This window comes from Larimichthys crocea, chromosome III (genome assembly GCF_000972845.2).
Source record: "Larimichthys crocea isolate SSNF chromosome III, L_crocea_2.0, whole genome shotgun sequence".
NCBI lineage: Eukaryota > Metazoa > Chordata > Actinopteri > Sciaenidae > Larimichthys > Larimichthys crocea.
In genome coordinates this window covers 44,551,490-44,568,829 of record NC_040013.1, presented here as the reverse complement: position 1 = coordinate 44,568,829, position 17,340 = coordinate 44,551,490, and the positions used below count along the sequence as shown (strand labels likewise).

Sequence of the window (17,340 nt, the reverse complement as noted above, 5' to 3'; positions counted from 1 at the left end):
CTCAGTAATAAATCTCAGTATATTATAATCAAGAAGAGGAGATGGCACCTGGAGAAAATGGCAAGCAGGAAGGAAAAGGGACAGAAATAAACATGTCAGGGTCAACTGTCAGAGAAACAGTCAGAAATGGCAACCAAACAGCTACAGTACAATCACGAGAAGTTATTGAGAAGGTTAATGCACAGTCTCACAGAATGCATTGCCATCTTCACATTATATAACTTGCCTTTGATTGTCCACAAGTGGGCTGCCTGTGGGACACCATGTTAACTGTTGTCTTGATTTTATTGCAATCCTCAAGGCACCCAGGAACACAGTGTCTCCAGCCATTTGCAGCTCTCTGTTGTGCAGTAATCATGTTCATTTAAAGGAACAACGCAATTTATTTCACACACTTACATTGTGTATGTGTTTAAATGTGCAGTGTACGAACACTTTGAACGCTCTATCATGAGACGTGAATGCTGCTTCATTCAGACTTTGTGAATCAGTCTCCTCTTTAGCTCAGGGTTCAGAGCTCTTATGTAACTATCTGCAAAAGCACTTTCATGTTCCCTTTATATATCCTGTCCATGAAATCTTTCTTACACACCAAACATTATCATCTCTAAACACTCCGAGTGATGTCTGAAACACAGTCTCACTTTTGTGGGCCAGAGCCGACTGCCTGATAACACGTGTGTGTGTGTGTGTGTGTGTGTGAATGTTTTCCCGTGTGTCATATTGTATTGTTTTCTGCTTGGCCCTGAGGTGAGACAGTCCCACACTGTGTGTACATATGTGTGTCCGTGTTAGTGTATCCGGGATGGGGCAGTTTGACCCCACTTGATCCTAGTGTTGACACCGTGTGGCCTCACATAGCCAAGTATGTCCCCAAGCCTGAGAACACACTGCTGTTTACACTCTAACCTTGTCATGTCCAGGCTGGGTTATGTCACTTTAAGATGAAGCATAACATGGCACACAGGCTCACTGCTATGTATCTAACTGTTTTAGAAAAATAAAAAAAGCTAATGATAAATTGGCCAATGGGTTTACTACCCGAGGGGGAGGGATGTTCTGCTATTCTTGAATTGCAGGCGAGGTAGCAGTAACCAGTCCTGTCCTGCTATAGGCTTGCTACATGCACTAAAAAAAACACAAAGGAAAGATATAATATGATGTCTGCAATTCAAAATTAATCACATTATGTCCTCTTAAGAGGATGGTAACTAAAATGTGACTATTTTTGAACTTAAAGTGAAAAGTTTCCTCCCGTGTCCCAGAAATGTAGAAAACAGTGACTCCTCTAGAAGTTTATATTGCACAACTAAATTATGTCTTATGTATTATTTTTTCATGCGTTTTCATTTTTTTCACAGCTTTCTGAGAGGTGGCCTCAAGGTCCACTCACTCACATCTTTTTCCGTGGTTTTCAGCCACATCTCAAAGTCTGTAGTGTGCACAGGGCAGGGAGTCATTGAAACATAGACTGAGATAAAGTTGAAAGCTGTTGATAAGTAAACTTAAGTCGAGCTTTTTAGTTTAGATTATTTTTATGTAACACTAGTCTACTGAATCCAAGGTTAATAATGAACTTAGTATTAAATATGAATTGAATGGATGATGGTTAAAAAAAAACTGCCCAATCAAGTTTTAATTTCTGAAACTTCATCAGTTCTTCTTGAATGTAAAGACATACTGCCCATCATTACAGAAGATTATTAAATTAAGTGTCAACCTTATATGTGAAATCAACAGTCCTTATATCCTATTACTGTAATATTAGAAAAGGTTATACTATATTTATTATGGTAAAATTCTGGCAAACAGTTTTTCTTCTTCTTTTTTTATTATTATATTTATTTTTTTTACAGTGTGTTGCCCATAACCTTTAATCTTTCTCTCCACCTTCCTGTCACTCTTCAGCTGTCACTTTCAAATAAAGGTTCAAAAGCCCAAAAAATAATCTTGAGAAATGCCATACATGCCTGAATTATGTCCATCCTGAGACTTAACGGGAATGACCTCCCGTTATGCATTCGACAAGCCCCTTCACTGTCCATTTTTAAAACACGTCTTAAGACCCATTTTTATTCCTTGGCTTTTAACCCAGCATGAGACTCTGTTTCTGTTTTTGCTTTAATATTATTTGAACATTGTTTTATCGTTTATTATTGTTTTTATATTGTTCTTTGTTTTATATGTCTTATTTCATGTTCTATTTTATGTACAGCACTTTGTGTCAGCTGCAGCTGTTTTTAAAGGGCTTTATAAATAAAGTTGAGTTGAGTTGAGTTGAGTAACTTGAACTTAACTTTTTGTCAGTATGGTCGGGCCCCACTCTTAGCTTAATGTTCTGGATTAAACCGGGTTATGCATTGCCAATGCTGACAGGATGTAAGCAAGTGACATTTTTCACCATTAAGTGTTGTTATTGTAACCAATATATGTAAACACAGTGAGGAATGTGCATCCTTAATACACCAACATCTAACGGGCCCTGGATATGTGTTATAGTTACAAACTGAAGCAGTTCTATGAAACTATGAGCATGCTCAAGTGAGCAGAAATGATTTTTCTAAAAATAGAAGTGTTGTTTAGCTTTTGATGATCACTCACTCCTACATAGTTCACTCTTTTATTTACCGTTACATGTCGGTCCGTGTCTTTTTACAGTAGTCAGTTTCACCTCATGACAATGACAGTATTTACCAAACACACCGTAGCTGACTGTAGCCATACTCGTGCTACATTAAAGCTACACTTTCACCGGAAGGTGACATGGATGGAGTGTGTGTGGTGCCCCAACGAGAACGATGAGGACCATGCAGTGCCAACCCGGACTCAGACTGGGCTCTGCGACATTGATCAAGTGGAGATTTAGGATGAGAGTGTTCTGTCAGGCCAGGTTTTAAACACACCAGCATGGCTGCGAGACGCCGCTTCCTTTTTTAGCTTGAGACTGAGACCAGGTCAGCTCACAGATGTGGCTGCTGGCAGCCAAGAAGTGTCCGGGCATGTAAATCATCGTAAGATCAGTGGAGGGGGGAAAAAAAACAAAACATACACACACTAAAATGTGTAGTCAGTCACAGCACAGTACATCCTATTATGATCTGCGCAAGTATCGTACTAACATCCCACAGTCTGTCAATATTTTCTGGTCATAAGCTTTTTTTGAACCCCAAACTTCTCCAGCGATTAGAAAATATGTAAAAAAATAAAAATTACATTTTAGAACATTTATTTTAGAAAGTAAAAGTTATACAATTATTTTATTTTACATGCTGAGAATTGCTCCTTCAGCCCCTAATTACTCTGACTATGCCCAGCACATAACCATTTTGCAACGATACAGTATTGGAGGTAGATATATACCCCTAGAATTTGTGTTTTTTGTTCTTGACTCCACAGTTACCAAAAGCAGCCTCCTCATTTCTAGCTGATGACTGTTGATTTTGTTGGTGCTGCTACCAGATTTTAGCAGCTTGAGCAGCTTACTAACAGCCAGTCCAGCTACATCTCTGTCTCCAGATGCCTTTTTAATGCTTCCAGCAGAGTTGTTATGAAAGAAGAACCTTGTAAAAGTGTCTTAAATATATATAGCATAAACTGATAGTCCATTTAAAATACGTGAATATGAACAGACAGTTCATTTCAGTGTAGAATTACACTGACCAATGTAGTCAGCCTTGGAAGTTACATGGTTAATACTCTTGGTAGTAAGCTAGAAACACTATTTTATTTCTTAAACTTTTGCTTTTATGTTTTTAGTTTGATGGTGATAGCTTCTGCATTCATTCTGACTTTTATATTCTGTTGTCAGGAACATTAAAGATGACTCTAATAGATTACTAAATTATCATAATACTATTGATATCTGCACAGCATATGACCTTATGGCTTCCCGATCCCATGGTGACTTTGATAATTTTTCTTCTAAGTCTACAAACACAAGAACACACACTCACCCATGTGGCCCACCCACTGCACGAAACTACGTTCATGCTCGAGTTATGAAACCGAGAACTCAGTTGTCTGTCATCAGAGTGTTTGCTTTAAGATTACATAATGTCACTATAAGTTGTCACAAGTCATTAACCTCATAGCCTCCTGGCTCATAGGAACGCTTGGCTCTGTTTTACTCTGTGTCATAACAGTGTCGTCCAGGTCCTCCACACATTTCGACACCCCGGCCCATGTGTACAGAGGAGGCTGTGTTTTTGGACTAAAGCAGGAGATGAGCAGGGGCTGAACCGCTGGAAATATTTAGTGCAATTCTCCAACATATCCAGCTGGATAGGATTAAAAATGCACCTGTTCATGTTGAGTGGTTTTAAAAGACAGTTGATACTGAAAGAAATCAATGAAGAAAACAGTATCATCTTTCAACTGTATCCCACTGTCTCCATTAGCAATTAGAAAACAGCAATCATAGTTGAGAAAATAAAGATATTTCTGATGTTTAAGAGCTCCTTTCTATTGAAAGGCAGCCGTCCACGTTGTAGGCATTCCCAGCTCTTCAATCAGGCTCTATCCACTGGTGAAGACTGCATGATATAGTTGAAAGTCCTGGAAAAAGTTAGTTGTTTTGTCAAATTATTAAGGTCAAGAGTGAACTTTCATGCTTATTTAGAAATCATTTACTCAGTTCAGTGGCATAAACCTTCGAAGTCAGATCATAGAACTGTAGAATTTATAGACTGATCATGTGTTATGGGGAGTCCGGCCAATCAGACACAAGGAGTAAAACGAATTGTGAGATTGAATATGATTGGCAGAGGTATCGGTAAATGTAATAACAAAGTAAAATTTAAAAGGTTTTTTACAGGATTTGTGAATGTTATTTTTTATTGATAAATTTGATTATTCTTTATTTTGTAAACTTATTTTTGTTTTTTACTTTTAAACTTTTCAAGCTTTGTGAGATTAATAAATTCATGAATTTATTATTCCTTTGGTACAATAGAATTGGAAGTATAAGTATAGTAATATATATATATATATATATATATATATATATAGTCACTTATACTTCCCGCTTTTAGCTTATATATATTTCCACTTATATATAAAATACAAAGAAAAATGTGCATTATTTAAATTGTTTTTTGGTAATATTGCTTCATAGTGACCATCAAGTTTTTATTTAGCTTCACAGCGCTGCATAAATCCACAACATCAAATCTGTAAAATATCTGGGAGGGATTTGAAGCATTTTAAAGGGCTTAGCTGTCCTTTTGGTATCATTGCTGCCTCTGCGGACTACTTTGAGGTTGAGTCCTGCCACTGTGGTGATACATTTCTAATTCTAGCCCAGGCCTGAATATTCAATAAACGTAACGCTCTCCACTGTAAACAAATACCTTGTGAAGAGCCCCCAAATTTGGCCGAGCTGTGTATGAGAGGACTCAGGTTGGTATGTGCTGTGTATACAGTTTCTTCTGTATGGGCGGGTGGATGTGTGTGTGTGTGTGTGTGTGTGTGTGTGTGTGAATGTATCATGGGGATATGAAGGAGGTCACCGTCTCTGCTTCATCTACAGTATCTGAGCCGGTCTCTTTTCTCTTGCAGGAGACTGGGAGTGCTACCCACATGACCCCACTGTATGGCATGTAAGTCAGGTTTTATTATCTAATATTTTTCATGTTCAGCGTTTTCAACTCGGCATTGTCCTTTTCAAAGTAGATGATAGTCAACACTTGTGTGTATGTACTTTATGTACTGTAAGTATAATTGCCTTCGGTGCTTTTCAATCAGTGTGTCCCGTACTTCAACGTACTTTAAACTGTTGATGTCTTTCTGCATGTTTCTTTGACTGTAGTGATTGGGAGCTATCGCTGTTTGTATTGGTGTTAACCACCAGAATCCACCAACGTAAAACACAAGACTTCTCATGTGCCAGACAACCTTTTACACAAAATAACTACCAGATCCTCTGTGTTAACACCAGCAAACGTAATGGCTTTTATGAACTTCATGTGACCGTTGTCTTAAATCACTTGGTGATCGTGGGTAGCAAAGTTTAGCTATTTTATCCCTGTTGCAACCTATGATGCGGCGTGTTCCTATTGAAATCAGATGAGGGAAATGGCATCATATTGAGATGTAAATGAACCCACATTGCTCCAAGTTTTCACTCATCCACACCAGCTTAACAATGCTTGACAGCATTTAGAAGCTTTATTAACGAAATTGAAATGCAGTGCACCTTCGACCCAAATACATAATTAACAACTATTTTAAGGGAGATTTAGACACGAAACGTCTATATTTTATCAGATGTGAAACATCCTAGATGTCATAGTTCACTGCCGCCAAATAATCAAAATATAAAAGAGCTTTCTAAGAGCTTTCTGTTAATATTCCTCCAGTAGAAGCTGTGTCTGTGTTCAACTTCCAACTACAAGTTGCGTACACGTCTCCTGAGTGTGCATGTGTACGTGTCTCATGCTGTCACCTCTTGCAGCATCCTGTAACCTGGCAACCGTCCAAGGAGGGAGACCATCTAATTGGACGAATCACCCTCAGCAAGAGAAGCGCCGCCATGCCTAAAGAAGCCGGAGCTCTGCTGGGGTTAAAGGTCAGAGAGGACACACACACACACACACACACACATACACACAGAGAATGTTGCTTGTTCATGGGGTTCAGTCACTATCTTCAAAATGACGCTGTGATATGACACTAATGTCTCTCCCCCTCTGTCTCTCTCTCTCTCTGCAGGTGGTGGGAGGCAGAATAACAGAGTCAGGGAGATTAGGTGCCTTCATCACTAAAGTCAAGAAGGGAAGCCTGGCTGATGTGGTGGGACATCTCAGAGCAGGTAGTCTAAACCACATGTGTGACACTATTTGCAAGACTGGAAAAGTCATTATGATGCAAACATAAGAGCTTATTTATCATCAGCAGAGGCAGCTTTGTTGCCTGATTCTGTAATTTATTATTGAATTTGTCTCATCTAAAATATAAGGCTGGCATTATATTATATTTTTGTAATTGACACCAAATTTGATATGAATATGAACAACAAAGAATATAACTAGTGTGTGTGTGTGTGTGTTTAGGGGCAGCTGGGACATGAACAGTGTATGAAATAACTGCTTGTATGTGTAAGGGGTTCTTGTATTGATGAACCCATTGAGGTAATTGTTACTCAAGGGATGTTTTAGAGTCTTTCAGCTCGTTGTTTTGGTTTTACGGATCGCAACTTTACTGTTTTGGTTCTCTCTCATTTGCATCAATTCCGACTAAAAACTGTTTCCAGGTACAGTAACATGAGTTTACTATTACAGCTAACTGCAGACAGAGATAGCTAGCAACCCGCTGCTTTACATAAAACATTTTGTTTTTGAAGATGTTTCCATCAGGAGTCAATTGAATTGAAAAACAGAAATGCAGTACAATGAATATATTAACGTTTTTTTTAATTTAAACATTTTAATTTTTTCTTCACAGACTTTCTTCACAGAAATAATTAGTCTTACCCCTAAAATACACTGCATGCAGAACGACTCCACCACGGCGACATAGCCGATACAATTCAGTTTTAGTCAACACGCCGCTTCCTTTTTTAGCTTGAGACTGAGACCAGGTCAGCTCACAGATGTGGCTGCTGGCAGCCGAGAAGTGTCCGGGCATGTAAATCATCGTAAGATCAGTGCAGGGGGAAAAAAAACAAAACATACACACAGTCACAGCACAGTACATCCTATTATGATCTGCGCAAGTATCGTCCTAACATCCCACAGTCTGTCAATATTTTCTGGTCATAAGCTTTTTTTTGAACCCCAAACTTCTCCAGCGATTAGAAAATATGTAAAAAAAATAAAAATTAAAAATTCAATTTTAGAACATTTATTTTAGAAAGTAAAAATTATACAATTATTTTATTTTACATGCTGAGAATTGCTCCTTCAGCCCCTAATTACTCTGACTATGCCCAGCACATAACCATTTTGCAACGATACAGTATTGGAGGTAGATATATACCCCTAGAATTTGTGTTTTTTGTTCTTGACTCCACAGTTACCAAAAGCAGCCTCCTCATTTCTAGCTGATGACTCCACCATGGCGACATAGCCGATACGTTTCAGTTTTAGTCAATGTGTCAGCTCACACAGTCTTCAGTTCCGCTGTGTCACGGCTCCAGAACGACTGCCGCGACCTCCGCAACACATACGCAGAGCTTCTATTTTTCACCGACGCTGGAACATGGCGCATAAATTCAGCACAGAGCAGACTGTGCGGGGAAGGAAATCGGCTACAAAATACAAAATAAAACCCTGGTTTATTTTAGAATAAATTACTCCGTGTTCACCGCGGATCGAGTTTCATTACAAGAACACGTCATAATGGGTGGGGCTGACCTGAAGTCAACAGGTCAGAGATTTTCACATGTTTTTTCACCCTGCCGACACCATGGATGAGGAGAAGTTGATTCTGGAGGTCCAAAATCAAGCTATGATTTATGACACCTCACAACCTTTTTATCACCAGCAAAAAAGATGCGGCATGGAATCCCATTGCAGAAGTCAAAGAGACTACAGCTGGCAATATCACGCAATTATGTATGAATGCGCGAGATCTCGTGCGTTCTCGCGACGCTCGAAGGCCAGCGGAGCCGCACCAGTGCGCATCACAAACGGATTATGTGTGAGTTGGCGGAAAAAGTGCAACTTACATCTTAAACAGCAAAACACATGACAAATATCTCCTTTCTTTAGAGACAATCTCACAGTAAACTGCTGTTAACTGGTGTGATGTGCAGTTTTCGCTCACGAGGGGGCGTAACCAGGGCTCTAAATTAACTTTTTTGATCACCAGCCAATGTGGCTGGTAAGTTTTGTACACTAAAATACAATAAAATAAAAACATTAAAACTTGCGAGCAGCACGCGTCAATTTGTTGGCGGACGGCGGAGTACGCTGTCGTTCCGGAGCCGTTCCGCATGCAGTGTATTTTCGGTGTTAGGGACAGATCTTTTTTTGTTCTTGCATACACCATATTTAGAACTAATGATCTAAAAAAGACGAGGATCACACCTTCTGATATTCATAGGTTATATTTGTGGTGTCATTGTGGATGGACATAAATAATAAACCCGAATTTATCTGCGAAATGAATTTAAACAGAAGCAAAATGAATCTAATCTGATGGGATTTTGAGTAGTTTGTGTTATTGTTTTTATATTAACTAAACTGTCATGTTGTATGTGTACAGATAGCTCATACTGTATGGTTCAAAACAAACATGAATGGGAAACATTATATTGACATTTTACACCGTCTCAATTGAAAGGTCCATTGTAGACATAAACTTAAAACGAAATTAAAATAAGTGGAGAACTAAGCACTGTAAGAGATTATTTTCTGACATACAGGTATGAACATAAACTGCAGTGATTGTGATTGTGATTGTGAGTGAAAGTGTCACAGCTCAGCTGTTAGCCTATGAGAAAACCTGATCTGTAGACACACAGATATATTTAACTCTAAATAACATTTTTTTTTAGATATTAGGCAAACTGGAGGAAATGTTTTGAATACGATATACTGTATAAATCATAACACAATCATAATGTCAGAACACTTTACATATAGAGTGAGAACACCTGAAGACACACAGATATACTGCATCTAAGTAACATTTATTTCGATCATAGGAGGAACCGGAGCAACCCGGAGAAACCCTGTCATTCTATGACATTCTAAACTACATTTTTTTAGATTCTAGGTAAAACAGTTGCAAGTAAACTGTAGAATCATAGGCGAACCGGAGCAACCCGGAGAAACCCTGTCATTCTATGACATTCTAAACTACATTTTTTAGATTCTAGGTAAAACAGTTGCAAGTAAACTGTAGAATCATAGGCGAACCGGAGCAACCCGGAGAAACCCTGTCATTCTATGACATTCTAAACTACATTTTTTTAGATTCTAGGTAATCCAGTTTTAAGTAAACCGTAGAATCGTAGGCGAACCGGAGCAACCCGGAGAAAACCTTTATAAAGAAAATATTTACATGACAGATGACAGATATATGTCATTCTAAACTAAAAATTTTTTAGATTCTAGGTAATCCAGTTTTAAGTAAACCATAGAATCGTAGGCGAACCGGAGCAACCCGGAGAAAACCTTTATAAAGAAAATATTTACATGACAGATGACAGATATATGTCATTCTAAACTACATTTTTTTTAGATTCTAGGTAATAAGAATAATAGAATCATAGGTAAACCGGAGCAACCCGGAGAAAACCCAAGTTAAACTATTTACATGGAGTAGGTCTAAACCAAAATTACCACCATGAGCAAGCACTTGGCGACAATGGTGAGGAAAAACTTCCTTTTAGGAGGCAGAAACCTCAGGCAGAACCAGGCTCATGGTGGACGGTCATCTGCCGTGACCGGTTTGGTTTAGACGGAGAGGGAGTTAGGGAGGTTGAGGAGGGGGGGGGGGGTTGACAACTGGCTGTCTGTTCCAGCTGAAGTAGTTTTGGACAGTGTTCTTTATTCTGCTAAAGAAACTCCACACTGCCTGTCCATATCCACCGTTGTCAACTAGCTGGTCCTCCAACATATTCTCGATGTTTTCGGTCTCCTCTGTGTTCTCGGTGCTGACCTCCAGGTCAGCTGGTCCATCGTCCATTGTAGTGACAGGGTCTGCTGAGGAACTTGATGTGATGCAGAAGAATGGGTGATGCAGCACCTCCAGAGGTTTTATACGTGCATCTGGGTCAAGGTGCAACATCCTCTTTATGAGATCCACCAGCAGTCCCTGATGAGTCCTCTCTCTTTCCTCCGCCATGACATGGACAAGGGCATCCAGGTTGTCGAGCCTGAATGCCCTTGTCTCCTCGGCATAGAACCCTGTTTGTTCAGCAAAGTCCTCAGGGGATTTAAATGTCCAATGCTGTTGGCCATTTGTCTGGTCTCTATCAAAATAGTAACCAGTCCCCAATCCACGGTCCAGTACGTTGTCTGATGGCTGTCCTTGCGTTTCAAAAATGAAACGCAACACATCATAGTCTGTGTTACCAGGGTACAGGGGGCACCCTGTGGACAGCTCTGCAGCTGTGATGCCCAGAGACCACATATCTATGGCATCGTTAAAGGGGAGGTGAAGCGTGACCTCCGGTGCCCTGTACCAGAGGGTTTGTACGCATGTACCAGGTTTAACTGCAGCTACTGGATGTGCCAGGCCAAAGTCAATTAGCCTGACCTGAAGCGGTGTCTGATGGCGGTCAACGATCATAACATTGTCGGGTTTCAAGTCCGCGTGAACCAGGCCAATTGACCTCAGGTGGGACAGGGCTGTGGCCAGCTGCGCGATAACTGGCCTCAGCTCAGTCGTGGTGAGGCCCTTGAAGTTCCTTTCTTTCAAGTATGAGTACAGGCTTAGGTCCAGCAGATCAAAATTGAGACAGATCCGGTCTTGGTCAAAGAAGAACCCGTTCCACCTGACAATGTTGCAGGTGTCCGGGTTCAGGCATCGCAGCCGCTTTAAGATACAAATCTCAAGCTTGGCTTGCCGGACAGTCTCAGGACAGTTTTTGTTTATTTTGATCGCCTCTTGCTTGTTTGTTTTGAGGTTGCGGCATTTTGTAACAAACCCGAAGCCGCCCTCCCCAAGGAAGGACTCTACCTTATGAAAGTGTCCCAGAGTGGTCCCTTGGTATATTTGAAGTTCATCTGTGCAGAGCAGAAAGAGGATAAGGTTACGACATGAAGACAACAGAGCATAACAAAGTCTAAAGTCAAAAATATAGCATTCTCATAACCAAGAAACACTTTCAGGTGTTGTCACACTGACAACAGCTCTATTAAACTCTTTGAGCCGATCCCTTACAGTTGTCCCTCGCTATAACGCGGTTCACTTTTCGCGGACTCGCTGTTTTGCGGATTTTTTCAGTGTAATTTTGCATGCTTTTTTTTTACAGCGTACTGTACAGTATGAACGCGCATTGTGTTCTGCGTCCTAAATTGGCTAAGGGAGAACTGCACATGTGTTCTGCATCCTGATTAACTAAGGGAGTACTGTACAAAATGTGTATGAAAGTGTGTGGTTAGGGGCTTTACGGCCTTAAAACATGTATGATAATGGTAAAACTTTGCGGATTTCGTTTATTGTGGGTTATTTTTAGAATGTATCCCCCGCGATAAACGAGGGACCGCTGTACATGGAATTGATTTCAACTATTACAAGTATAGACCCTTACACATGATTAAACATTTTAGTAACTACTGTAAAGATGAAACATTGGACCACTCATGGTGGTTACACAGAAATAAAACAGAAAATTGAACTCACTGGCTGTGTTGCTCCTCTCCATGTCGAAGTAGGTAATGATCTTTCTCCTGAGGTGTTAAACAAATGTAAAGAAGATATTTTCCTTGCACTTGGTCTTATCAAACGTCACGTCTTGTCGCGATGAAGGTCTGATCTGCACCGATGTCCTCTGTAAGTCTCTGTACTTTAAGTAGTAGAATCTAAGGACATTCTAGGATCTAGACCAAAGGCACATTCTATGTGACATCATCGGGTTACATTCTATTCTATTCCTTTCAAGCTCGACCAATCAAATCACTTGTTGTTATGAGGTGGAAAAGGCTACTGTTGCCATGGTTAAACAACAGCAGTATTAAGGGAAACACCTTAACCCTGTCATTCATTTCAGTGAGATCGGAGTGTTGAGCAGCTAATGCTGAATTACTAATCAGGCAAACTGTTTTGTAATACTGTGAATCATACTAAAGCACAACATATGATGACACCTATTCCTAAGTTCCTTTCAAGTACTGTGAGAAGAAGCCGGGGGTCAGTGGGTGTCAATAAAGTCCACCATGTTTCTCCTGAAGCCCTGAACAGACGAACTAAACACTGACTCTATATAAGGCTTTTTAGCATGGTCTTGTGTATCACATCGAATTTTTGCTACAGCATAAAATATTATGTTTTTATGTCCTCTTAAGGGATGTAACGATACACTCAACTCACGACTCGATCCGAGTCACGATTTTTTGTTCACGATACGATTTTTTCACGATTTTTTAAAATCAAAATGAGCTACAGACAATTATGACCAAATAAAATGATTACAGTCGTCCCTCGCTATATCGCGGTTCACTTTTCGCGGACTCGCTGTTTCGCAGATTTTTTTTGGTGTAATTTTGCATGCTTTTTTTTTACAGCGTACTGTACAGTATGAACACCCATTGTGTTCTGCGTCCGAAATTGGCTAAGGGAGAACTGCACATGTGTTCTGCGTCCTGTTTAAGGGAGTACTGTACAAAGTGTGTATGAAAGTGTGTGGTTAGGGGCTTTACGGCCTTAAAACATGTATGATAATGGTAAAACTTTGCGGATTTCGTTTATTGTGGGTTATTTTTAGAACGTATCCCCCGCGATAAACGAGGGACCACTGTATATTTATTATATTTTTTATACTTTTTGTTTGTAGGAAAAAAATCTTTCTTTACAGAAAAAAAAAATCTTTCTTTACAGAAACTCTCAAACTGTTTGTGTTCTCTTATAAAAAGTGCAACTTACATCTTAAACAACAAAACACATGACAAATATCTCCTTTCTTTAGAGACAATCTCACAGTAAACTGCTGTTAACTGGTGTGATGTGCAGTTTTCGCTCACGAGGGGGCGTAACCAGGGCTCTAAATTAACTTTTTTGATCACCAGCCAATGTGGCTGGTAAGTTTTGTACACTAAAATACAATAAAATAAAAACATTAAAACTTGCGAGCAGCACGCGTCAATTTGTTGGCGGACGGCGGAGTACGCTGTCGTTCCGGAGCCGTTCCGCATGCAGTGTATTTTCGGTGTTAGAGACAGATCTTTTTTTGTTCTTGCATACACCATATTTAGAACTAATGATCTAAAAAAGACGAGGATCACACCTTCTGATATCCATAGGTTATATTTGTGGTGTCATTGTGGATGGACAAAAATAATAAACCCGAATTTATCTGCAAAATGAATTTAAACAGAAGCAAAATGAATCTAATCTGATGGGATTTTGAGTAGTTTGTGTTATTGTTTTTATATTAACTAAACTGTCATGTTGTATGTGTACAGATAGCTCATACTGTATGGTTCAAAACAAACATGAATGGGAAACATTATATTGACATTTTACACCGTCTCAATTGAAAGGTCCATTGTAGACATAAACTTAAAACTAAATTAAAATAAGTGGAGAACTAAGCACTGTAAGAGATTATTTTCTGACATACAGGTATGAACATAAACTGCAGTGATTGTGATTGTGAGTGAAAGTGTCACAGCTCAGCTGTTAGCCTATGAGAAAACCTGATCTGTAGACACACAGATATATTTAACTCTAAATAACATTTTTTTTTAGATATTAGGCAAACTGGAGGAAATGTTTTGAATACGATATACTGTATAAATCATAACACAATCATAATGTCAGAACACTTTACATATAGAGTGAGAACACCTGAAGACACACAGATATACTGCATCTAAGTAACATTTATTTCGATCATAGGAGGAACCGGAGCAACCCGGAGAAACCCTGTCATTCTATGACATTCTAAACTACATTTTTTTAGATTCTAGGTAATCCAGTTGTAAGTAAACCATAGAATCATAGGCGAACCGGAGCAACCCGGAGAAAACCTTTATAAAGAAAATATTTACATGACAGATGACAGATATATGTCATTCTAAACTACATTTTTTTTAGATTCTAGGTAATAAGAATAATAGAATCATAGGTAAACCGGAGCAACCCGGAGAAAACCCAAGTTAAACTATTTACATGGAGTAGGTCTAAACCAAAATTACCACCATGAGCAAGCACTTGGCGACAATGGTGAGGAAAAACTTCCTTTTAGGAGGCAGAAACCTCAGGCAGAACCAGGCTCATGGTGGACGGTCATCTGCCGTGACCGGTTTGGTTTAGACGGAGAGGGAGTTAGGGAGGTTGGGGGGGGGTTGACAACTGGCTGTCTGTTCCAGCTGAAGTAGTTTTGGACAGTGTTCTTTATTCTGCTAAAGAAACTCCACACTGCCTGTCCATATCCACCGTTGTCCACGAGCTGGTCCTCCAACATATTCTCGATGTTTTCGGTCTCCTCTGTGTTCTCGGTGCTGACCTCCAGGTCAGCTGGTCCATCGTCCATTGTAGTGACAGGGTCTGCTGAGGAACTTGATGTGATGCAGAAGAATGGGTGATGCAGCACCTCCAGAGGTTTTATACGTGCATCTGGGTCAAGGTGCAACATCCTCTTTATGAGATCCACCAGCAGTCCCTGATGAGTCCTCTCTCTTTCCTCCGCCATGACATGGACAAGGGCATCCAGGTTGTCGAGCCTGAATGCCCTTGTCTCCTCGGCATAGAACCCTGTTTGTTCAGCAAAGTCCTCAGGGGATTTAAATGTCCAATGCTGTTGGCCATTTGTCTGGTCTCTATCAAAATAGTAACCAGTCCCCAATCCACGGTCCAGTACGTTGTCTGATGGCTGTCCTTGCGTTTCAAAAATGAAACGCAACACATCATAGTCTGTGTTACCAGGGTACAGGGGGCACCCTGTGGACAGCTCTGCAGCTGTGATGCCCAGAGACCACATATCTATGGCATCGTTAAAGGGGAGGTGAAGCGTGACCTCCGGTGCCCTGTACCAGAGGGTTTGTACGCATGTACCAGGTTTAACTGCAGCTACTGGATGTGCCAGGCCAAAGTCAATTAGCCTGACCTGAAGCGGTGTCTGATGGCGGTCAACGATCATAACATTGTCGGGTTTCAAGTCCGCGTGAACCAGGCCAATTGACCTCAGGTGGGACAGGGCTGTGGCTAGCTGCGCGATAACTGGCCTCAGCTCAGTCGTGGTGAGGCCCTTGAAGTTCCTTTCTTTCAAGTATGAGTACAGGCTTAGGTCCAGCAGATCAAAATTGAGACAGATCCGGTCTTGGTCAAAGAAGAACCCGTTCCACCTGACAATGTTGCAGGTGTCCGGGTTCAGGCATCGCAGCCGCTTTAAGATACAAATCTCAAGCTTGGCTTGCCGGACAGTCTCAGGACAGTTTTTGTTTATTTTGATCGCCTCTTGCTTGTTTGTTTTGAGGTTGCGGCATTTTGTAACAAACCCGAAGCCGCCCTCCCCAAGGAAGGACTCTACCTTATGAAAGTGTCCCAGAGTGGTCCCTTGGTATATTTGAAGTTCATCTGTGCAGTAGAAGAAGAGCAGAGAGAGGATAAGGTTACAACATGAAGACAACAGAGCATAACAAAGTCTAAAGTCAAAAATATAACATTCTCATAACCAAGAAACACTTTCAGGTGTTGTCACACTGACAACAGCTCTATTAAACTCTTTGAGCCGATCCCTTGCAGTTGTCCCTCGCTATAACGCGGTTCACTTTTCGTAGCCTCGCGGATTTTTTCAGTGTAATTTTGCATGCTTTTTTTTTTACAGCATACTGTACAGTATGAACGCGCATTGTGTTCTGCGTCCTAAATTGGCTAAGGGAGAACTGCACATGTGTTCTGCGTCCTGATTAACTAAGGGAGTACTGTACAAAATGTGTATAAAAGTGTGTGGTTAGGGGCTTTACGGCCTTAAAACATGTATGATAATGGTAAAACTTTGCGGATTTCGTTTATTGTGGGTTATTTTTAGAATGTATCCCCCGCGATAAACGAGGGACCGCTGTACATGGAATTGATTTCAACTATTACAAGTATAGACCCTTACACATGATTAAACATTTTAGTAACTACTGTAAAGATGAAACATTGGACCACTCATGGTGGTTACACAGAAATAAAACAGAAAATTGAACTCACTGGCTGTGTTGCTCCTCTCCATGTCGAAGTAGGTAATGATCTTTCTCCTGAGGTGTTAAACAAATGTAAAGAAGATATTTTCCTTGCACTTGGTCTTATCAAACGTCACGTCTTGTCGCGATGAAGGTCTGATCTGCACCGATGTCCTCTGTAAGTCTCTGTACTTTAAGTAGTAGAATCTAAGGACATTCTAGGATCTAGACCAAAGGCACATTCTATGTGACATCATCGGGTTACATTCTATTCTATTCCTTTCAAGCTCGACCAATCAAATCACTCGTTGTTATGAGGTGGAAAAGGCTACTGTTGCCATGGTTAAACAACAGCAGTATTAAGGGAAACACCTTAACCCTGTCATTCATACTAAAGCACAACATATGATGACACCTATTCCTAAGTTCCTTTCAAGTACTGTGAGAAGAAGCCGGGGGTCAGTGGGTGTCAATAAAGTCCACCATGTTTCTCCTGAAGCCCTGAACAGACAAACTAAACACTGACTCTATATAAGGCTTTTTCGCATGGTCTTGTGTA

General features: G+C 40.3%; 3 protein-coding genes across 20 annotated transcripts in view; 1 reads left to right on the top strand and 2 right to left on the bottom strand.

Moving 5' to 3' along the window:
• rims1a (regulating synaptic membrane exocytosis 1a) overlaps positions 1–17,340 on the top strand; it is a 107,938-nt gene that overhangs the window by 55,460 nt on the left and 35,138 nt on the right. For all 18 annotated transcript variants that reach the window (XM_027276104.1, XM_027276098.1, XM_027276102.1 and 15 more), the window contains exons 7-9: positions 5,557–5,597; positions 6,452–6,565; positions 6,709–6,808. In XM_027276104.1, the coding sequence (XP_027131905.1) occupies positions 5,557–5,597; positions 6,452–6,565; positions 6,709–6,808 (255 nt within the window). The remainder of the gene's footprint in view (positions 1–5,556; positions 5,598–6,451; positions 6,566–6,708; positions 6,809–17,340) is intronic.
• LOC113744925 (homeodomain-interacting protein kinase 2-like) lies at positions 9,613–12,940 on the bottom strand. Its single transcript, XM_027276116.1, has 3 exons — positions 12,295–12,940; positions 10,119–11,675; positions 9,613–9,777 (listed from the first exon to the last, which is right to left on the bottom strand). The coding sequence occupies exons 1-2, from the start codon at positions 12,314–12,316 to the stop codon at positions 10,417–10,419; spliced, it is 1,281 nt and encodes a 426-aa protein (XP_027131917.1). The 5' UTR covers positions 12,317–12,940; the 3' UTR covers positions 9,613–9,777; positions 10,119–10,416.
• On the bottom strand, positions 14,478–17,172 carry LOC109140907 (homeodomain-interacting protein kinase 2). Its single transcript, XM_019269335.2, has 2 exons — positions 16,810–17,172; positions 14,478–16,188 (listed from the first exon to the last, which is right to left on the bottom strand). Exons 1-2 carry the CDS (start codon positions 16,829–16,831, stop codon positions 14,870–14,872), a joined length of 1,341 nt encoding a protein of 446 aa, XP_019124880.2. The 5' UTR covers positions 16,832–17,172; the 3' UTR covers positions 14,478–14,869.